Genomic DNA, 18,038 nt, shown 5'->3' with positions numbered 1-18,038 from the left:
TTGGCAGAGTAAGGCTAGAGAAAAGGGAACTAGTCATAACCACCTACCGCCAACCCTTGGGCTACTCTTTTACCAACAAATAGTGGGATTGATCATAACATAATAACGCTTCACGACTAAATGGTGAGCATGTTTAATGTGACGGAGATTCGAACCCGTGACTCTCAGATTACGAGTCAAGCGCCCTAACCAACTTCAGTGTCTTTCAGTTTTTAAGTCTACTTTTTTTATGATGCCTTCATGTCGAGAGTCAGAACATATTTAGATGTTTTTATGTACGTGTTCTTGTTTCTAAACTTGGATTAGTGAGTGCTAGTAATACGTTTATTTGTTAAAATCAGCAAAATCTCGGTGAAGATGACAAACGTTAATTTTCTTTATTAACCACACAAGATGTTTCACTCTTGACCTGCAAATGTCCAAGATTTCTCTAAAATATTAGACATAAAGAAAAGTTCAATTTATGCCTTAAATTATACTGGTGAGAAAAAATGTTATCCATCTATCAGTTCATATGTTTATAAAGTAAGTATTTTTCTCTTTCTTTCTGATATCACAAGTTATTGTGAGGAAATGGTTAAATAAATATTGATGAAAGTTGGCTGAGTGTAAATGGATAAACAATGGTAGAATAATATGAGTTTGGCTGCCTTTTAAATTTTAACTTATAACGCCTGATTTATTCTCTTCCATACTATTCAACTTTTATTCTTATATAAAAATTGTGTGAAGAACATTTTAATAAACCATTTGAATGCTGAACACGAAGACTTAGATTATACGATAGTGAAGTGAAACGTAATAGTTTCTGGATTCAGAACTCTTAATACAAACGAATAAGTAACTAATAGAATCGTGTGATTTTAAGTGCAATTTATCAATTATATTTTTATTTGTCTTTATTACAGATACAGAGAGAAACATTTTTTTTAACTTTCGAGGTAAGCAGCATAAATGTGAGGAAACAACTTAGGTGAAGGAACGTTGAACACTTGGAAATAACACTATGCAACACAATTTTTACTTTTTCTTGTTTCTGGGTAGAAGGTGTTATTTTCCAATTGCTTATGCCTAAAGCAAGTGGAAAAGACCTATTTTTCCCTTCAAACTTTGCATTTGTGACCTGGGAGCGTATAACGAAAACGTGATGGGAGACTATATTTGGGGTATGATACGTGAAAGTGATTTACATTACGGTCGCAAATCTCGAAAAACTACTTACTTCTAAACATTTTTGTTCATTTTTGTATAACTTTAGTATAAATACATGTAAATCTTGATTCATATGTTATTTTATTCAGACCTTATGTAAATGAAAATGTGCAAATTTGCTCATTTTTACATAGAAAATAGGTTAATTTCTAAATTTCATTATCCAGGTCACAAAAGCAAAGTTTGAAGGGAATAATGACCATTTTCTGTACTTTTACAATATAAGCAATTAAGAAATAACACATACTATCCAGGCACAAAATTTATGTTACATGGTGTAACTTGTGAACTGTTACTACTGGTGAAACACAGCCGTCCGCCTGTTTGTTTTCTTTAATACGATAGAAATGTTCTTAACCTTCGAGAAGTGTTTGCATGTTCAGAATGATATGAAGGTTTGGCCTTAAGAAAGGCCTACAAACAATAATAGTGTTGTAGGTTTCAGTCATTATCATGATTTTGACGAGATGAATCCTGAATCTTTTCAATTATACAACACGATATACGAGTTCCAGCGTTCCCACTTGTAAGACTGGCTGGGATGTGTGGGTTGGTCCCAAAGTCATCTGGATCAGCGTGGATCTAATCAAGATATTAAAATGAAACCCATAAATAAAAATTACGTTAAAAAAATAGTTGTTTGATTATGACACGAATGTAATGGCCCAAGTTTATTATATATTAAAACGTCCATATCCAATCGGGGGTTTAAAAAAAGGAGAAGAAAAACCTGAAATAACGCAACCCAAAGCAAGGTTTGTAGAAATCAAATACAATATTTTTAAACAAAAATAAATAAAGAGGGAAACTTATACCACAAGGAAAATACTTATTAAAAATAAATGTTTTGATGTTCACAACGTTTCGGGTTATGACACCCTTCTTTTATTATAGATATTTTAATGTTCACAACGTTTCGGGTTGCGACACCCTTCCTTTGTTATAGATGTTTTAATGTTCACAACTTTTAGGCTTGCGACGTCCTTCCTTTGTTTTAAATATTTTAATGTTCACAACGTCTAGGGTTGCAACGCCCTTCTACTATTAATTTTGAAACTTGTTCCGTTCCGTTATACTTTAAACTCACCAGAGGCACGGTGAACATTTAGGTGAATTTTCACGGTATTTAAATAGCCGAAACGTAAGATAATACCCATTTAACAATAAATGATTATTAACGAAATAGTTACTTATTAGTAATTAAACTTTAGTATCCTTATAAACTATTGACTATGACAACGACTGATTTTCGACCTGAAATACTTACCAAAACCTACCAAACATGAGGCTTAACAGAAATTTTTAATTTTGTTGCACAAGACCTGAGTAATCCAAACTTACCACCAGGGGTTTCCCTATGATAGAATGAGGTCCCGTTAAAGAGGCTACTGAGTCCGTGAATATCATGTCTGTTACGCCATACTTGTTGCAAGCAATGTTTCCTAAGTCTCCCACGTGTCTGCAAAATTTTTTAATTGAAAAACAAAAAATAACCATTCATTTAAGTACGATACTACAAACAATCTATATGGTTAAAAAATAAGGCCAATGTTTTTATAGCAATATTCTAACAACATATAAAACGCTAAATATCGATTAAACGGATAACATAGCTTGTGTTATCGACCTGAAGGGCCATTTCTAAGGATTGGAGTCACACTACATACAGTGTTGACATACATTACCCAGTAAAACAACACCATAAAAGTCTATACATATATGTATATTGTAACAAATTCACTTATGTATATTCATTTTAATATATATGTTTGTTTCAGTTCAATAGATATTTAGAAGTGCTTGTAACTTATAGTGTTAAATGTGTATTGCGAAAGAATTGTAGATTCTCGAGCGTAAGAATTAACAATGTACGATGTGTGTACGTAAAATACTAGTATTGTTGTTTTAGCTGAAATTTCTAGAAAACCATTTCTCAAGCTTATAAACGCAATACGCAAAAAGACAGTTTAATAATATTGTTGGTTTGCTAGTCAGTATACTATAAACCTCGGAAGCTATAATTGTGATAAATGCTTATTAATAGGAAAACTACAGATATTTGACCAGGGACGTTTATAAATTTTCAATAATACAAACTTCAGTGAATTAACTTCGGACGTTAGTATTTCTACGAGGACATTAGATATTGTCATCGGTGAAAAACTTACGTGTGCTCAGTGAAGCAGCTAGCTAACTAGCCTTCAAGAGAAGTGTACCGGTATATCAACATAGAATTAATTCGCTCTTTGTGAACCGTCGACAAAAGATTCAGTTCTAGATCAGATAGAAGACTCAATATCCCTTGTAAATTTGTAAAGCTTTTATAAGTTATTTGTAAAAAACGTTATTATAAATTGTATGTTGTTTTTATATAACAAAATATATTTGTGTTAAGAAAGAAAATTGTATGTATAAATCTTGTTGGAAAATATAATTAATTTGATACACATAATATTTAATGAGCATCTAAACTAAAATTAAAATTTCTGACTATTTGAAATCGTAATATGTAACATACATAACATATATATATATATACATATAATAAACTTGAGACTCATCCATAACCCAGCATGGTCAGGTGAGTTAAAGCGTTCGACTTGTAATCTGAGGGTCGCGGGTTCGAGTCCCTTTCAGCCGTGGGGGCGTTATAATTTGAGGTCAATCCCACTATTTGTTGGTAGAGTAACCCAAGAGGTGGCAGTGGGTGGTGATGAATAGCTACCTTCCCTCTAGTCTTACACTGCTAAATTAGAGACGGCTAGCGTAGATAGCCCTTAAGTAGCTTTGCCCGAAACTAAACAAACAAACAATCATTCAAAATAATTACAATACATAACATAATAAATAAAGGATGCATCCGGGATCTGAATTACAGAGAAAATTCCATCGAATCTTAATTTAATGCATATGTATCAGCATGAAGAAGATATGTATTATGTCTTATTGTCAAGATTTATGAATCACCCTCCATCGAACAACTAGAAAAATATAACAAGAGTGAATTGCTCGAAATTGTCAAAATCTTAGAATTGATAATTTAAAAAATCTATGAGGAAGAATGAACTAAAAAGTATATGATAACTTTAAAACTGTATCGAAGTTTGTATCGAAGCTGAAAGAGAAAATAAAAGTCTCGATGCCGAACAAGCCAACATCAAAGTTGAGAAAGAGCAAACCCAAGTCGAAGATAAAAGAAAGAATTGAAAATTAGACTCAATTCCAATCGGCAAAGGCAAAATGACAACTTTGAACTCAATCAATATATTAAAGAATCAACATTTAAAGAAAAATGTAGTTGATAAATACTTCCAATATTTTGAGAAAATTGACTAAACCATGGAATGACCCACTGTAAAATGGTTATTATTATTAGAAAGTGTTTTAACTAGTAAATAAAGCACAAGAAGCTTAAGTTTCTCTCTATCTAGAATAGTGTACTGATTATGATTAGGTTAAAGTAGCTATTCGCAAAGTATAAGAGTTAATACCAGAGGCTTGTCGCCAAAACTTTTAAAGTTATTCCAAGCAAGATAGCCAAAGTTATATGGAATTCGCCCACGAAAAAAGAAGTTTATTTTGATCTATGGTGTAATTCTATGCATAGTGACAACAGTATCTACAAACTAAGACAATTATGTCTAATTGGGGAATTTAAGCACTGTACAAGTGACGACCTTAAAACTTACTTGGATGAAAGGAAACTTGAAACACTACAGGAAGCAGCTGCTCTTTCCGATTATTACACTTTAACATATAAAACAACTTTTCATAAAATGAAAGTCCTGCCATCCCACCATAAACATGTATCTGTTTAATCCCCTAAAGATGGGGATTCTTCTGAAAAATCCAGCTCCTATAGTTCAAAATCATTTTACAGACGGGATAAAACTTCATCAAAACCATCAAGACCTGTCTACCATTTCTGTAGAAAACCTGATCACGTAATGTTCAATTGCTGGAGTTTGAAAAAGAAAAAACGCAAACCCCAGTACTTTCGTGTCTACATATGGACATAGTTACATCAGTTCATCCGATATCGTTGATTTGGCCACTGATAAAAAGACTGATGTAGTTAGGGAGGAAGTTAGACATTTTGTGTCTGTTGATTCTTTGTTCTTTGACAAATGACACTGCTAATCCCACACCCATACATATTATACGTGATACTATATGCGCTAGCCGTCCTTAATTTTGCAGTGTAAGACTAGCGGGAAGTCATCACCACCCAACGCCAACTCTTGGATTACTCTTTTACCAAATAATAGTGGGATTGATCGTAACGTTAAAACACCCCCATAGCAGAAAGGGCGAGCATGTTTCGTGTGACGGGGATTCGAACCCGCGACCCTCGGATTACGAGTCGAGTGCCTTAACCACCTGGCCATTTGTTGTAGTTAAGTTGGAAAAATAATAATATGGAAAATATTTTTTGTGGGATGAGTTACATCATCGTTATTAACATGGATTAGTCAAGCATATATATTTGGCAGTAAGGTAAAACCCATGGGATTCGTTTGTGTTTCCAATATGTGTTCTATTTGACCTGCCAAACATGTAAAATATTAAAAAAAAGCAGGCACCCACTATAGATCAATTCTATATATGGGGATTACGATGGAGACTGAGATAAGAGTGGATGCCACCCTTACATTTGACTTTCAAGGTCGTCCAGGTCAAATGAAGTCAATATTTGTAATATTGAAATTACTTTGTATGAGTTCAACTTGACAGGTCAATTATCGCCACTAGATATATCAGATGTGGTGTTGTTAACATATAATAATAGAGTCTCCTCTATTTTCATCCATAGATTCTTAGAATTACTAATATACTTTCCTCTCGTTGACGCTGAAGTTAAATGACCGAAAAAAAAAGAAAAAAAAGACTAGCATGGTGGTTCATCAGTTCTTGTGAATGATAGTAAAGTTAATTCAAATAGAATAATATTAAAAATGACAAATAAATGAAATAAAACGTGTTAAAATAAAACAAATAATGTCGTGTTGTTAATTCTTATATATATAAGTCTGAGAACAGTCAAAATTCACCTGTTTAATCTGTTTCACACCCTAACAGATGTTCATGAAAACTGGTGATATTATATATATAATAGAAAGAAAATTTCCAACGTGCCATAGCGTACCTTATTTGAGAATTAGGACCACCATGTTTTTCAGCGTTTGTTGGGTTGAAATGTGGACCTGTTGATTGACAACCATTACTGAAATCACTAGTTTCGTGCACGTGGAATCCATGCTGGTGAGACTTGGCGCCAGCGTGTTCTCCATGCTCATGGCGGGAAACATTAAATCCACGAACTTGAACGTGGATGTGAAGTGTGGCGTGGTTTTTCTGTTTTGATTCAAAATGTATAAAAATTGGATAGAGACAAAACACTAAAAAATAACTTTATGTTACCTGTAAAAGCGATCTGTGATTATAGCGTTTACAGGATAAGTGTTGAATAACAATTGTTTATGGGTTTCAATAATTACACAAAAATATCGCCAAATCTTCTTTTCTAAAAAACAAACAATTTTTTTCGTACATGTGATAGAGGCTGAAATTATGACAATAATAGTAATAATAAGAACAAAACTATTAGCAACAAACATACCTGTTGCCACAAGAAAATGGTTCCTCGAACATTCTGTTGTTTTTCTCGTGGAATTGCTCGATTAGGCCTCATCTTACAGATGGCGCGCTCATATTCATCTCCGTGCAAGACTTCGAATAAATTTTAAAAAAAATAAATTGTGATGCTCGTGAAAAATACTTAATATTTAATAATATATAGAATGTACTAATAACAATTGACTACCCAAACACCAACTGTTCAGACTGTATAAATGATACATTTGTTTTCTATATGCAATGTTCCAATTACAAGTGGCACAGAGTACACCAGTAATCGTTTACAATAATTTAAAATCAAAGTGCCTATTTCTGTTAAATCCTATCACTTCAATTTTGTATACATATTTCAGAAATGCAATTACAAACAGTTTCGTACAGCCACAATAGTGGGGAGGACAGTCGGGGTATGGTCGAGTTGGGGAAGTAAGTTGAAGAAGGCTGAACAGGACAACAGAGTAGAAGCTGTCTGTCTCTAGATGTCCTGTACCTGTTTACGTTACAACAGCTGAGGTAGACAATAAGTCACCTTGTAATAGAAACATAAAACTTGACACATTAATAAACTTTGTATAGGTAATATTTTCAGATGTGGAATTAATATTATATGGGCTTAGTATAGTTCATGGCAGGGTCAAAGTTTTTTATATAGGTGACTTTTTTTACCTTTTCTTGAAAGCAGTAATATATTTGATGCAATCATACAAGTTAAGACTGTGTTACTTCACAACGACACGAAATTTGATTGGCTTATAAGATATGGCGTGCATTTTTTTTATTAAAACTAATACTAAGGTTATTTTACATGCAACAAAATAAATTTCTACTTGTATCGCTTAAATTCACTTAAGAGATTTTTAAACTTTCTTTACAGGAGGGGAAAAATAATACTGGTAATTTGTTCGTGTTACAATGACTAATAATGTTGGGAACTTATACTGTTATATTACAATAAAGTTCAGGAATATAGATTTTTTGAATACTATTTAGATTTGCCTTCCACAGTTAGTGAAGTCTAAAATGTCTTCCAGCTAGGGCTACATAAATCAATAGATTTTCCTAACCGCATTTATAGTTGGTTATTGAAAAACGAAAAGGTACACTGTGGACTATCTGTGCTCTGTCTTCAATGAACGTCTTAGCCTGATTTTTAGCGGGAGATGACGTTGTTCACATTGTAATACCTGGCGTCTCTTTGACCATGTTTCTTGGATGGAAGGATGCTCTCTAGTGACCATGTTGTAAAACGAGCCTTAGTTGTACTTTAAAGTTCCCAATCACCCCATACGGGCCTTAGTAATTCTTTGTTTGTTTGTTTTGAATTTCGCACAAAGCTACTCAAGGGCTATCTGTGCTAGCCGTCCCTAATTTAGCAGTGTAAGACAAGAGGGAAGGCAGCTAGTTATCACCACCCACCGCCAACTCTTGGGCTACTCTTTTACCAATGAATAGTGGAATTGACCGTCACATTATAACACGCCCCCACGGCTGAAAGGGCGAGCATGTTTAGCGCGACGGGGATGTGAACCCGCGACCCTCAGATTACGAGTCGCACGCCTTAACACGCTTGGCCATGCCAGGCCCTTAGTAATTCATGGTAAGACCAAAATAATTTCCACATAATATATAGTGAGTTGAGAAACAGTTCCACATTTCTTGGTTCTCCCAGTAATAATAATAAGAAAAGGGGGGTCGTATTCCAACAGTGGTAGAAACTTCACTCTGAAATGGTACATTTCACTACAGATCTGGTGATTGGTTTGTTTAAAGTTTAGCACAAAGCTACACAATGGGCTATCAAAGCTCGATTGACAGACTTGTAAGTTCAGAGACATACCGTTGTGCCACAAGAGAGAGCAGATATGGTGGACTGAAACCTACTAAATATTTTCCGCCTATTTCAAATGCTATACAGCGCTAGTTGGCTTGCAATTTCGCCAATAGAACTAAATCTATGTCAGTCCCTCTGATGACGATTCTTGGCAGCATCAGAAGCCTGAAGCTGTAACCTATGTCTGCCTTTTCGTAGTTCCATGGCATTATGACAGGTTAATTTAGAATAGCAGATGACCTTGTTTTCACGAGTACTGACTGGCTAGTCTTTTAGTAACTTGTTCATCAAATAGGTAGGAGTGTTCTGATTAGATGGAACGATTCCTGATGAAATTCTTTCAGTTAGCAAAGATGTTTTAACCCTTTTTCTTCTCTCTCCTCCGGGTTCCAGAGCCACGATTGTTACCAGTTTATAAATGTTTCACTAAGATGTTTTTTGTTGTTGAATTTCACGTAAAGCAACACGAAGACAATCTCCGCTAGCCGTCCTTAATTTAGCATTAATAGACTAGAGGGGAGGAGCTAATCAACATCATCCACCACAAACTCTTGGGCTACTCTTTAACCAATGAAAAGTGGGATTGACCTTAAAATTATATCTTCCTCACAGCTGAAAAGTCAAGCATGTTCGGTTTGACAGAGATTCGGACCTGCTACCCGCATCAGTCGAACGTCCTAATAACCAGGCCATATAAGGAAAATAGATGCTATCAATGTAGTCTTAAAGGTTCCTTGCAGCCCATAGAGGCACCACGATGAAATGGGAGAAGATACGATCAATGTAGTATTGAAGGATCCCTGGAGATACCATGATGAAGGAAACAAACATACCATCACTGTAGTCTGTTTGTTCAAATAAATTAAGACGTTATAAATCCAACTACTTGCCTACGTCATAAACCCAAGTTTCCCAATCAGTGAGATTACTGACGACATTCTGAAAGGCGTTAACCGATTTTTAAAAAGAGTAAGCCAGTAAAATAAAAATGGCCAGAAGTGACATTAACGTCCTCATAACACAATAAAGATAAAATTAAGGGTCCCCCGCTAGTACAGCGGTATGTCTCCGGATTTACAACGCTAAACTCAGGGGTTCGATTCCCCTCGGTGGGCTGAGCAGATAGTCCTTTGTGGCTTTACTATACGAAAAACACACACATAAAATAAAGTAAAGATCAAATATTTACGCACAAAATTTGATTAACTTGCAAATTTCATGCTTTCACTACAAGGTATTCAACTTGGAACTATTGCTACTGTACTATTAGGGTAGTGAATTTCGTACGTCTACTGTGGAGTGCATAGACATGTCACTTTTCCAAAATTACTGACTCCTTATTGTCTCTTTGGGCTTGTGGCGTTACGTGAAGCTTTGTTTTGTCCTTAAGGATAAAGAAACAAAAAATCAACCCATTTTCTTGTCTAGTATTCCAAAAGTTGACAGTATTTAGTGTTTGAGATTTTTTACTGCAAATACAGTGTGTATTTTAATATGCTATGTTCATGCAAGATTTATTGAGAAAAATCATGAATGACTATTTTGTTGCTGTTAGAACCAATGTCGAGAAACACTTAAGGAAAATATATAAAATTATTTTTCTCACTTGGATGAAAAATTCTAAATTTTTTGCGAGATCTTGGTAGAGATTCAATGAAATGTACAAAACTGTGTGTTGTCACTCAAAGAAGTAGAATTTGGGAAGAGGATATAATCTGATAGTTCGTATTAACTAAAACCATAAAACTTAAATTGTTAAAACACGAAGAATAAAAATAAATAAAATTAGTGTCTCTTTAAACTTCACCAGATGCGACACATAGGTGAGAGAATTATAATGCTCAGTTAATTCTCTAAAGATAGAAAATTCACATAAACACACAAGGTGCGACACAAATAAGAAACCAATGGACAGTTCTCTATACATAAAAATTCACGAGAACTAAATACTTCTAAAAGTAAGGCTAGTTTTATTGAAAACTGGTCACGTTTAGCTTATAACAGAGTTGTTTTTCATTTGTTTAATTTCGATACAGAAACTTACAGAGTCGTCGTCGATATGCGTGTTTCCCCCTGTGTCCACTATGACCGTGTAGAAAGGTCAGTTTTGGATGGTGATGTTCAAAGTGATCCTGTTTCTCATGGTGATGATGATGGCCACGTGTCACGTTGTCTTCTCCGTGGTCATCGCTGTCATCGTGGTGGTCTTGGTGAAAATGTTCGGTTGACATTCCACCTGAATGATCAAATGTCCATAACACACTTTCAACCTTGCTGTAACATAATGGACAGGGGTTGACCGAGTCACGTTAAACATTGACAGTATTAGAGTACTTAGTTGAATTATGTTTATGAATTTGCTCGTGTTCATACCTCGCAAAAAATCCAAACACACACACATACAGAGATACCCACCCAATAGGAGAGAGGTATGTTTACAAATATAAAATGTTAAGATCCGCGGTTCGATTCCCCTCTATAGACACAGTATCTTACACAATATGACATTACTCTGAAATAAACACACACAGAGACCTACCAGTGGGACAAAGGTAAGTTTACGGACTTACAATATTAAAATCTAGGGCTCGATCCCCAATGTAGACACGGTACATAGCTCAATATAACTTTGTTTTAAAACAAGCAAACAGACACATATAGACCAACTTACCATGTTTCATACTCAGACGTTTGTGATCATACAATATTTTATGCAAAGTCCCGTGGAGTTCTCTCTGATGGGCATGAATGTGTTCCATATTTTCTGTCATTACATAACGAAATTGTATCAGCACTTTCCATAATGTGGTGAGATTACTTTTCAGACTCTCTACTTCACTGGCCAAGTTTTGTTGTTCTACATTGAAATACTAATGGTGTTATTTTAGAATTCTTAAAACAAAAGCCAAATTTTTAAAGTTTTTTAGATAGAAAATACTTGTATTTAGACTCACATTCCTATACAACTGCGTGTTACAAAACCCTAGCGAATGTTTGTCACTAGACATCATGCAGAGAAACACCTGTGTTACAACCTACGCACGTTTACTCTAGCTTGCAACTCATATTAGTCCTAAAGTTCACATAGATGTACATACGCTTGAAAATAACCATACGTTTTGGAGAGAAAGCATTAGTTTTGGAGATAAATATTAATTTGATTTTAATAAAAACAAAAAGTTTAATAATTTGTTGACTGGTATCTTATAATTCAACAGTTTAAAAAAAAGTTACTTCTCGAGTGATAAAAAATAACACGATGTACCACTTCACAGTTCATTTTACTTCACCCCTGTCACGCCCAAATAACCTAAAAAGTGTTGACCATGATTAGTAAATTCACTTAAATGCCCCCCAGTGAAACAGCGGATTTACAATGTTAGAAACCGGATTTCGATAGCCGTGGTGGGCATAGCACAGGTAGCCCACTGTGTAGCTTTTCGCTTAATTTACAACAGACAAATAATTTAGATACCTTTTTAAAGATTTTTATATGTTCACGCAGAAACACGTCTATCCGCACATGCGAGGTGTGGCGCCACTGTTGACATGTTTTTCACTTAAATGTTTGATTCACGGAGTTTGACACAAGGTCTCTCAAAGTATGTAACTCAAGAGTAACCTCGCAAGAAGCTTGTGACCATGAAGGTTATGGCGTCAAACACGTATTTTATTTCTTATTTTGATCTAACAAAAATTGTTCTGTCCTTAAGCCCAAAGCTACCTAATGGGCTCTCTGTGTTGTGTCCACCGAGTACATTGAAACCCGATTTTTAACATTTTAAGCCTTTAGGGTGAGGTAACCCTGTTATGAGGACGGTACTTGTGTCCATCAGGGAGGAGTAATTAGCTCCACCTTGTTTATGACATATGTCAGAGACACGTCACACCTAAAAGACCCGAACCATAAATGATGCTACCATATCGAAGAGTGCTCCAAGCCCATCATACAGTATAAAACCACTACTAAATAAAATATATCTTTATTTCAATAAATGGGGAATGAACCTTATTATGCACAAAACACAAGTTATCCTATTTACAAAATGATACAACACACGTAAATTAACACCACAATATTCTCTTACAGGAAGCAACACCAGCAAACTTCTTATGGATTACACAGATCTGACTCGAAATTAAATTGGCTACCACACGTTAGTAGCATACAAACCAGAATCGGGAATAGAGCGAGTTATCTTAGGAATCTGACTAGCAACAACCAAAACGCCCGACATGGTTTGTTTGTTTTTTGTTTAATTTCGCGCAAAGCTACACGAAAGCTATCTACGCTAGCCGTCCCTAATTTAGCAGTGTAAGGCTAGAGGGAAGGCAGCTAGTCATCACCATCCACCTCCAACTCTTGGGCTACGCTTTTACGTAAGAATTGATCGTAATGTTATAACGTCCCCACGGCTGAAAGGGCGAACATGTTCGGTGTGATGGGGATTCGAGCTTGCGCCCCTCAGATTGTGAGTCAAGCGCCCGAAGGTTTAAGAACGTAAATGACAAGGTGTTATGAATACTATAATAACCTTTAATGTATTAGGGCATATTGATTTTGGGTCACGCGATATTATGACATTTGCTTTTGTGCTCTGTTTGAAGATACCTTGCGTGGTGTCTTCACTTATTATTAGATTCAATCATAACTATAGTTCCGCCAAACAAATATCTCGTGAACATGATTTAAAGGCTTGTTTACTGGTTTAAAGCCTAATGGTTAATACACTAGAGTTACAGCCTACTGGCCTCGCCCTGCATGGCCAGGTAGTTAAGGCACTCGACTCATAATCCGAGGGTCGCGGGTTCGAAGCCCCGTCACACCAAACATGCTCGCCCTTTCAGCTGTGGGGGCATTATAGTATGACAGTCGTTATTCGTTGGTAAAAGAGTAGCCCGAGAGTTGGAAGGAGTGGTGATGACTAGGTGCCTTCCCTCTAGTCTTACACTACTAAATTAGGGACGAATTTCGCGGATAGTCCTCGTTTAGCTTCAACTGAAATTATATTTAAAATGTACAGATCATACGTAGATAATTACAAAATACGCCTGCGCAGTGTGGATCAATGTGTCAAAAATACACATAAACAAACCACGAGAAATATAAAATTATACGTTAACGAAAACTTACCGAGTTCGATGTTCAACAAAGTCAACATTTCTCCATAATTACCCAAACATACCCACTACGTCTGATAGAATAGTGATATTAACAAATTTACCATTAAGTTTTAACACCATCATGCCTGAAAGAGCATGTTTGGTGACGGATTTCGAATCTAGTGTCTTAACCATTAGACCATGCCTTGCTAAATGATGTAGAAATCATAAAGGTTGATACGAAATCAAAATTTAAAAGTGCATTTCAATAACAGCTCATTTTTAAAGGGGCCTATTTGTTAAAAATGATGTTTAATTCGAGCTGATACGTTACCGAAAAAACAAAAAACTTTGACATTGCTACGTCATAAAGCAGAGGCGTCAATACTGGGGGTGCTGTAGCATCCCCATTTTTACGTACTTAACTTATACAGCAACTGTAAATTATACTATTATATTAGTTTTCTGTAGGGTATGCTCCCCCACCCCACGTCTAGAATGAGCTGCCTTCAGCAATACGGAAGCTGTTTCTAGCAAGTCTTTATATTTTCAATTTCTCATTGTAAAATCAGCGTATCTAACCAAGCACCCCAGCTCTGTAACTCCCTCCTACTGCACTGTAAGTTATATAATAAGTCTTAAGACACTGTCTAGAATTAAAATAATAAAGTTATCACTGTAAAAAGAGCTTGACTAAGACTAAAAATGGTGAATTACGAAATGAACAATTTACAAAATAAAATTTTTCTGTTTGATTCAGAAATATTGCAAATATAAATAGGAATTAATTTAGCAAGAAGTGCAAGAGCATAGATATGTAAGTTTGTTCTCTGTACCTGCATTTGGATGAAGGAAGAGCGTTAGGAAGACAGCAAGAAAAACAACAATGGCTCTCATAATTTGTGGTCAGTCGTCCGTGTTACTCACTTGCAGGAATACAACTGAAAAATAGATAAGTTTTCAGTTGTGAAAAATAGTTGAGAGACACTTACTTATAGCACGTGAAAATTCGTTGAGTAACTTGTTTACAGCTGACCTTCATTGGAGGTCAGAGTTTAACACATGCATTTCATCTCTTCGATAGTTTAGATTTTGATTCGAGGAAGATGACCTTCACCGTTCTTTCTTATACACTTGAAGTATCTTTTGGATGAAAGATTTGCTGAAAGAAATTATCCGAAAACCAAAAACCGTGTAAACCTTGATATTAAAAACGAAACCGTTTATTTAGTACTCTCATAAACGTTGCTTTGGGTTCTATACGAGCTGACGCTATTATATTTAATAAAGAGGTTGCATTAGTAGACTGGAGTGGGCTTTGTTTCCTTAGCAAATAAACGTGTTTCCTGTTGCTACGCGACCTGGGGTTCAAAATGCAAATATTTATTGGGAAAGTTATTTATATTTGTCTAAAAACAAACCGATTTAGAAACGTTGTTTGTTTGTTTTAGCACAAAGCTGTACAATAGGTTGTCTGCGTTCTGTTCACCCTAAGTAAATCAAACCCTTGATGTTAGCATTGTAATTTCGTAAACTTACCGCTGACATAGAAAAGGACGTTTGGAGAAAAACTGTTTTATTGTGAAGCAAATTTGCAGCTCTTTATTCAAACATCAGGCTGGCTTCGGCTTATAACTCTTGCTTGTAGACTTAAGTTTTGTCATAAAGTTGCATAAACAATGTTTCATCTAGTGTATTTAGCAACTTTATATTCTATTCTTATCCAAATTCATTAGCAACTTTCATCAAAGCAGATTTGTTAAGACTGTTGAACGCATACGATTAAACTAAAATCGTAAGATTTGTGTGTTTGTTGTTTCTAGCATTATAAACTCTCAGACCTGCCGGTGGAAGATCCTCTTGTGTGTGCGTATGTAATGTTGTCGTGACCAATGCAAGCTGTCAAATCAAGGTTCAGAGACATTTGTTTACTTCTCTATTTAATTAATTTAAGTGTAGTTTGTGAGCCAAAATGTTAATATACTCTCTGTAATTCAGTAGACAAGTGAAAATCTTGTGCTTCGCTAACAAAACGTTTTTCTGCTGGTGGTATTTCGTCTCTAAATGCACAGAGTCTACGAGATGTAATGACAGTGCTGGTTATTTAAACTAATTAACACAGTTAAGTGATCTAGTCAGAATGTTCACGTACGGAGTTAGTTAGGTATGTAAAGGTCTGAACGAATTCGACGGCCGTGCGAGACGTCTCGAATTACTGCGAGGTTAAACCTGTTCCACAACAGGTGATACCCACCAAACACAAAATACATCTTGAGCCGAATGGTCGATCAACAAACCTATCAACTTATCTAAAAAGAACCCCAGATCTGGCGTCACTTTCAAAAACTGGATAACCGGAACAATAATTAATTCTTGGGTTCCTACCCAACAGGTGGCAGTACCGTTACATTTAGTATCTATAAATAAATGAAGAAATTAACACGTAAACACTACTGCCTGAGAGGGGAATCTGAGTGACGACAGATCCTTTCCTCGAACACTTCCATTCACAATGTGTAATATTATCTACAGCTAGCTCGCATTCCCTTACGCATATGGTGACGTTGTGTGTACTTCCTTATTTCTATTTTCATTCTCCCACAATTTAATAAAGTTTAAAACGCTTTCTATACACGCACAATCGTTACAATTAAATTACATTACTAAAAAACAAACAACCAAGTACGAAACACTCAGTATGTAATACCAAGAACGAAAGACTAGTGTTAAAATATCTCGAAACTACTGGTGACGTACGTTTTATCACGTTAAAATCCAACTGTCATTCTGTATCTCTTGATTAGCAAGTTTCGTAGCTTTCTTGTGTTACTGGGATACGAAAGGGCGTGAGAAACTTGGTAGATGTTACAGACATGGGAAAAGTAAGGTTAATGATTTATAAAAGGGAAAATCGATAATTAGCACAGCTGTGCTCGTACCTCTTCAGCGGAGCACCTCTGTCGCTACCACAACATTAAGTAAAGTAAAACAGTGCCATTGTTGTTGCTATATGTTTATAAATGTATGGTGTTACCGATACGGCTACCTTTGAAACTGACATTTTTTATAATAATTTGTTTTTTCAGCACATAATATAAGAACGAATAACGCAAAGTTACTGGTAAATGGTAACACTTTATTGTTACAATAACATAAATCAGACTTCTCTCACCTATCTATGTTTGTAACTGATGAAACGAAAGCAGGCGAAAAATTGTTCAATACATTTAATTACAACACTTAACACGACGTCTCCCTTTAGTACAGCGGTAAATCTACAGATTTACAATGTTAACATCAGGGGTTCAGTTACCCTCGGTGGACCCAGCAGATAGCCCTTTGTGGCCTTGTTATAAGAAAACACAGACTTAACACAAAGTCAAAAAATAAATAAATTTGGTGACAGTTATAATAAATGAGTTAATAAGTTAACGACAGTAACTACATCACACAACACATTTGTTTTTCATGTAACTCTAATTATGTGCAATATATTATACAAAACACAAAATTATTAGAATACTGTAATATATATATCTGAGATTTACTTAACTAATTATCGGATATGATATGTAATTTAGTTGGTTCATATGAATGTCGTGCATAATTAAATAAAACGTGTTATCTTCTCCTAGAATGTAATAAAGCGCTTAACAGTACTTCTAAGTAGATTGTTTTTACATGATAACAAATTAATAAGCCATCTAATTTAGTACTATATTAAAATGAACATATAAACAGTAAATATTGAATATAATAACGTTATATGTTGTTTTAAATTAAGCACAAAATTATACAATGGACTGTCTGTGCTCTGCCTACTACGGGTGTCGAAACCCGGTGTTTAGCGAGTCGGCACACATACCGCTGAGCCACAACAATGTTATAAACAAACGCTTTACGTATATATTACGTGGTATTACGTCACGGTAAACCGACGAGCCATCGCTACAGATTGAATAAGCTGAATAGGTCAGGTGAGTCTAATTAAGTCATAAACAATATAAATAATAATCACATATATACAAAACTGTATATTCAGTTATACAAAATATAATTATGTACAACATACTTATGATGATAATTTATATCAAGAGTGTAGCGAGTAGCCCTTCTGCACAGACGAAAAATGGAATAACGCTTCCGGTAATAACCTAGAATTCTGAAATGTAGCATTCATCCATTAATCGCTCCTTGAAATAGAGTCACCAAGTTAGCTCGCGATATTTATAACGGTGGTACGCACAACTCTGAT

The 18,038-nt window shown here is 35.2% G+C and overlaps 1 protein-coding gene across 1 annotated transcript; it reads right to left on the bottom strand.

Moving 5' to 3' along the window:
• Positions 1–858: 858 nt before the first annotated feature.
• Positions 859–14,777, bottom strand: LOC143237418 (uncharacterized). The gene is made up of 7 exons (XM_076476653.1): positions 14,620–14,777; positions 11,352–11,537; positions 10,725–10,916; positions 6,833–6,942; positions 6,359–6,567; positions 2,554–2,671; positions 859–1,794 (listed from the first exon to the last, which is right to left on the bottom strand). The coding sequence occupies exons 1-7, from the start codon at positions 14,678–14,680 to the stop codon at positions 1,654–1,656; spliced, it is 1,017 nt and encodes a 338-aa protein (XP_076332768.1). The 5' UTR covers positions 14,681–14,777; the 3' UTR covers positions 859–1,653.
• Positions 14,778–18,038: the final 3,261 nt, after the last annotated feature.

The sequence above is a fragment of the Tachypleus tridentatus genome, chromosome 13 (assembly GCF_004210375.1).
Source record: "Tachypleus tridentatus isolate NWPU-2018 chromosome 13, ASM421037v1, whole genome shotgun sequence".
Classification (NCBI taxonomy): Eukaryota; Metazoa; Arthropoda; class Merostomata; order Xiphosura; family Limulidae; genus Tachypleus; species Tachypleus tridentatus.
This window is presented reverse-complemented; position numbering and strand designations above follow the sequence as displayed.

Coding starts and splice junctions, on each gene's coding strand:
- LOC143237418 (XM_076476653.1), bottom strand. CDS start 14,680: ATGAGAGCCATTGTTGTTTTTCTTGCTGTCTTCCTAACGCTCTTCCTT. Junction 6,568..6,832: donor CCATTTTCTTGTGGCAACAG/GTATGTTTGTTG, acceptor GAATCAAAACAG/AAAAACCACGCCACACTTCA. Junction 2,672..6,358: donor GGTCCTAATTCTCAAATAAG/GTACGCTATGGC, acceptor AAAATTTTGCAG/ACACGTGGGAGACTTAGGAA.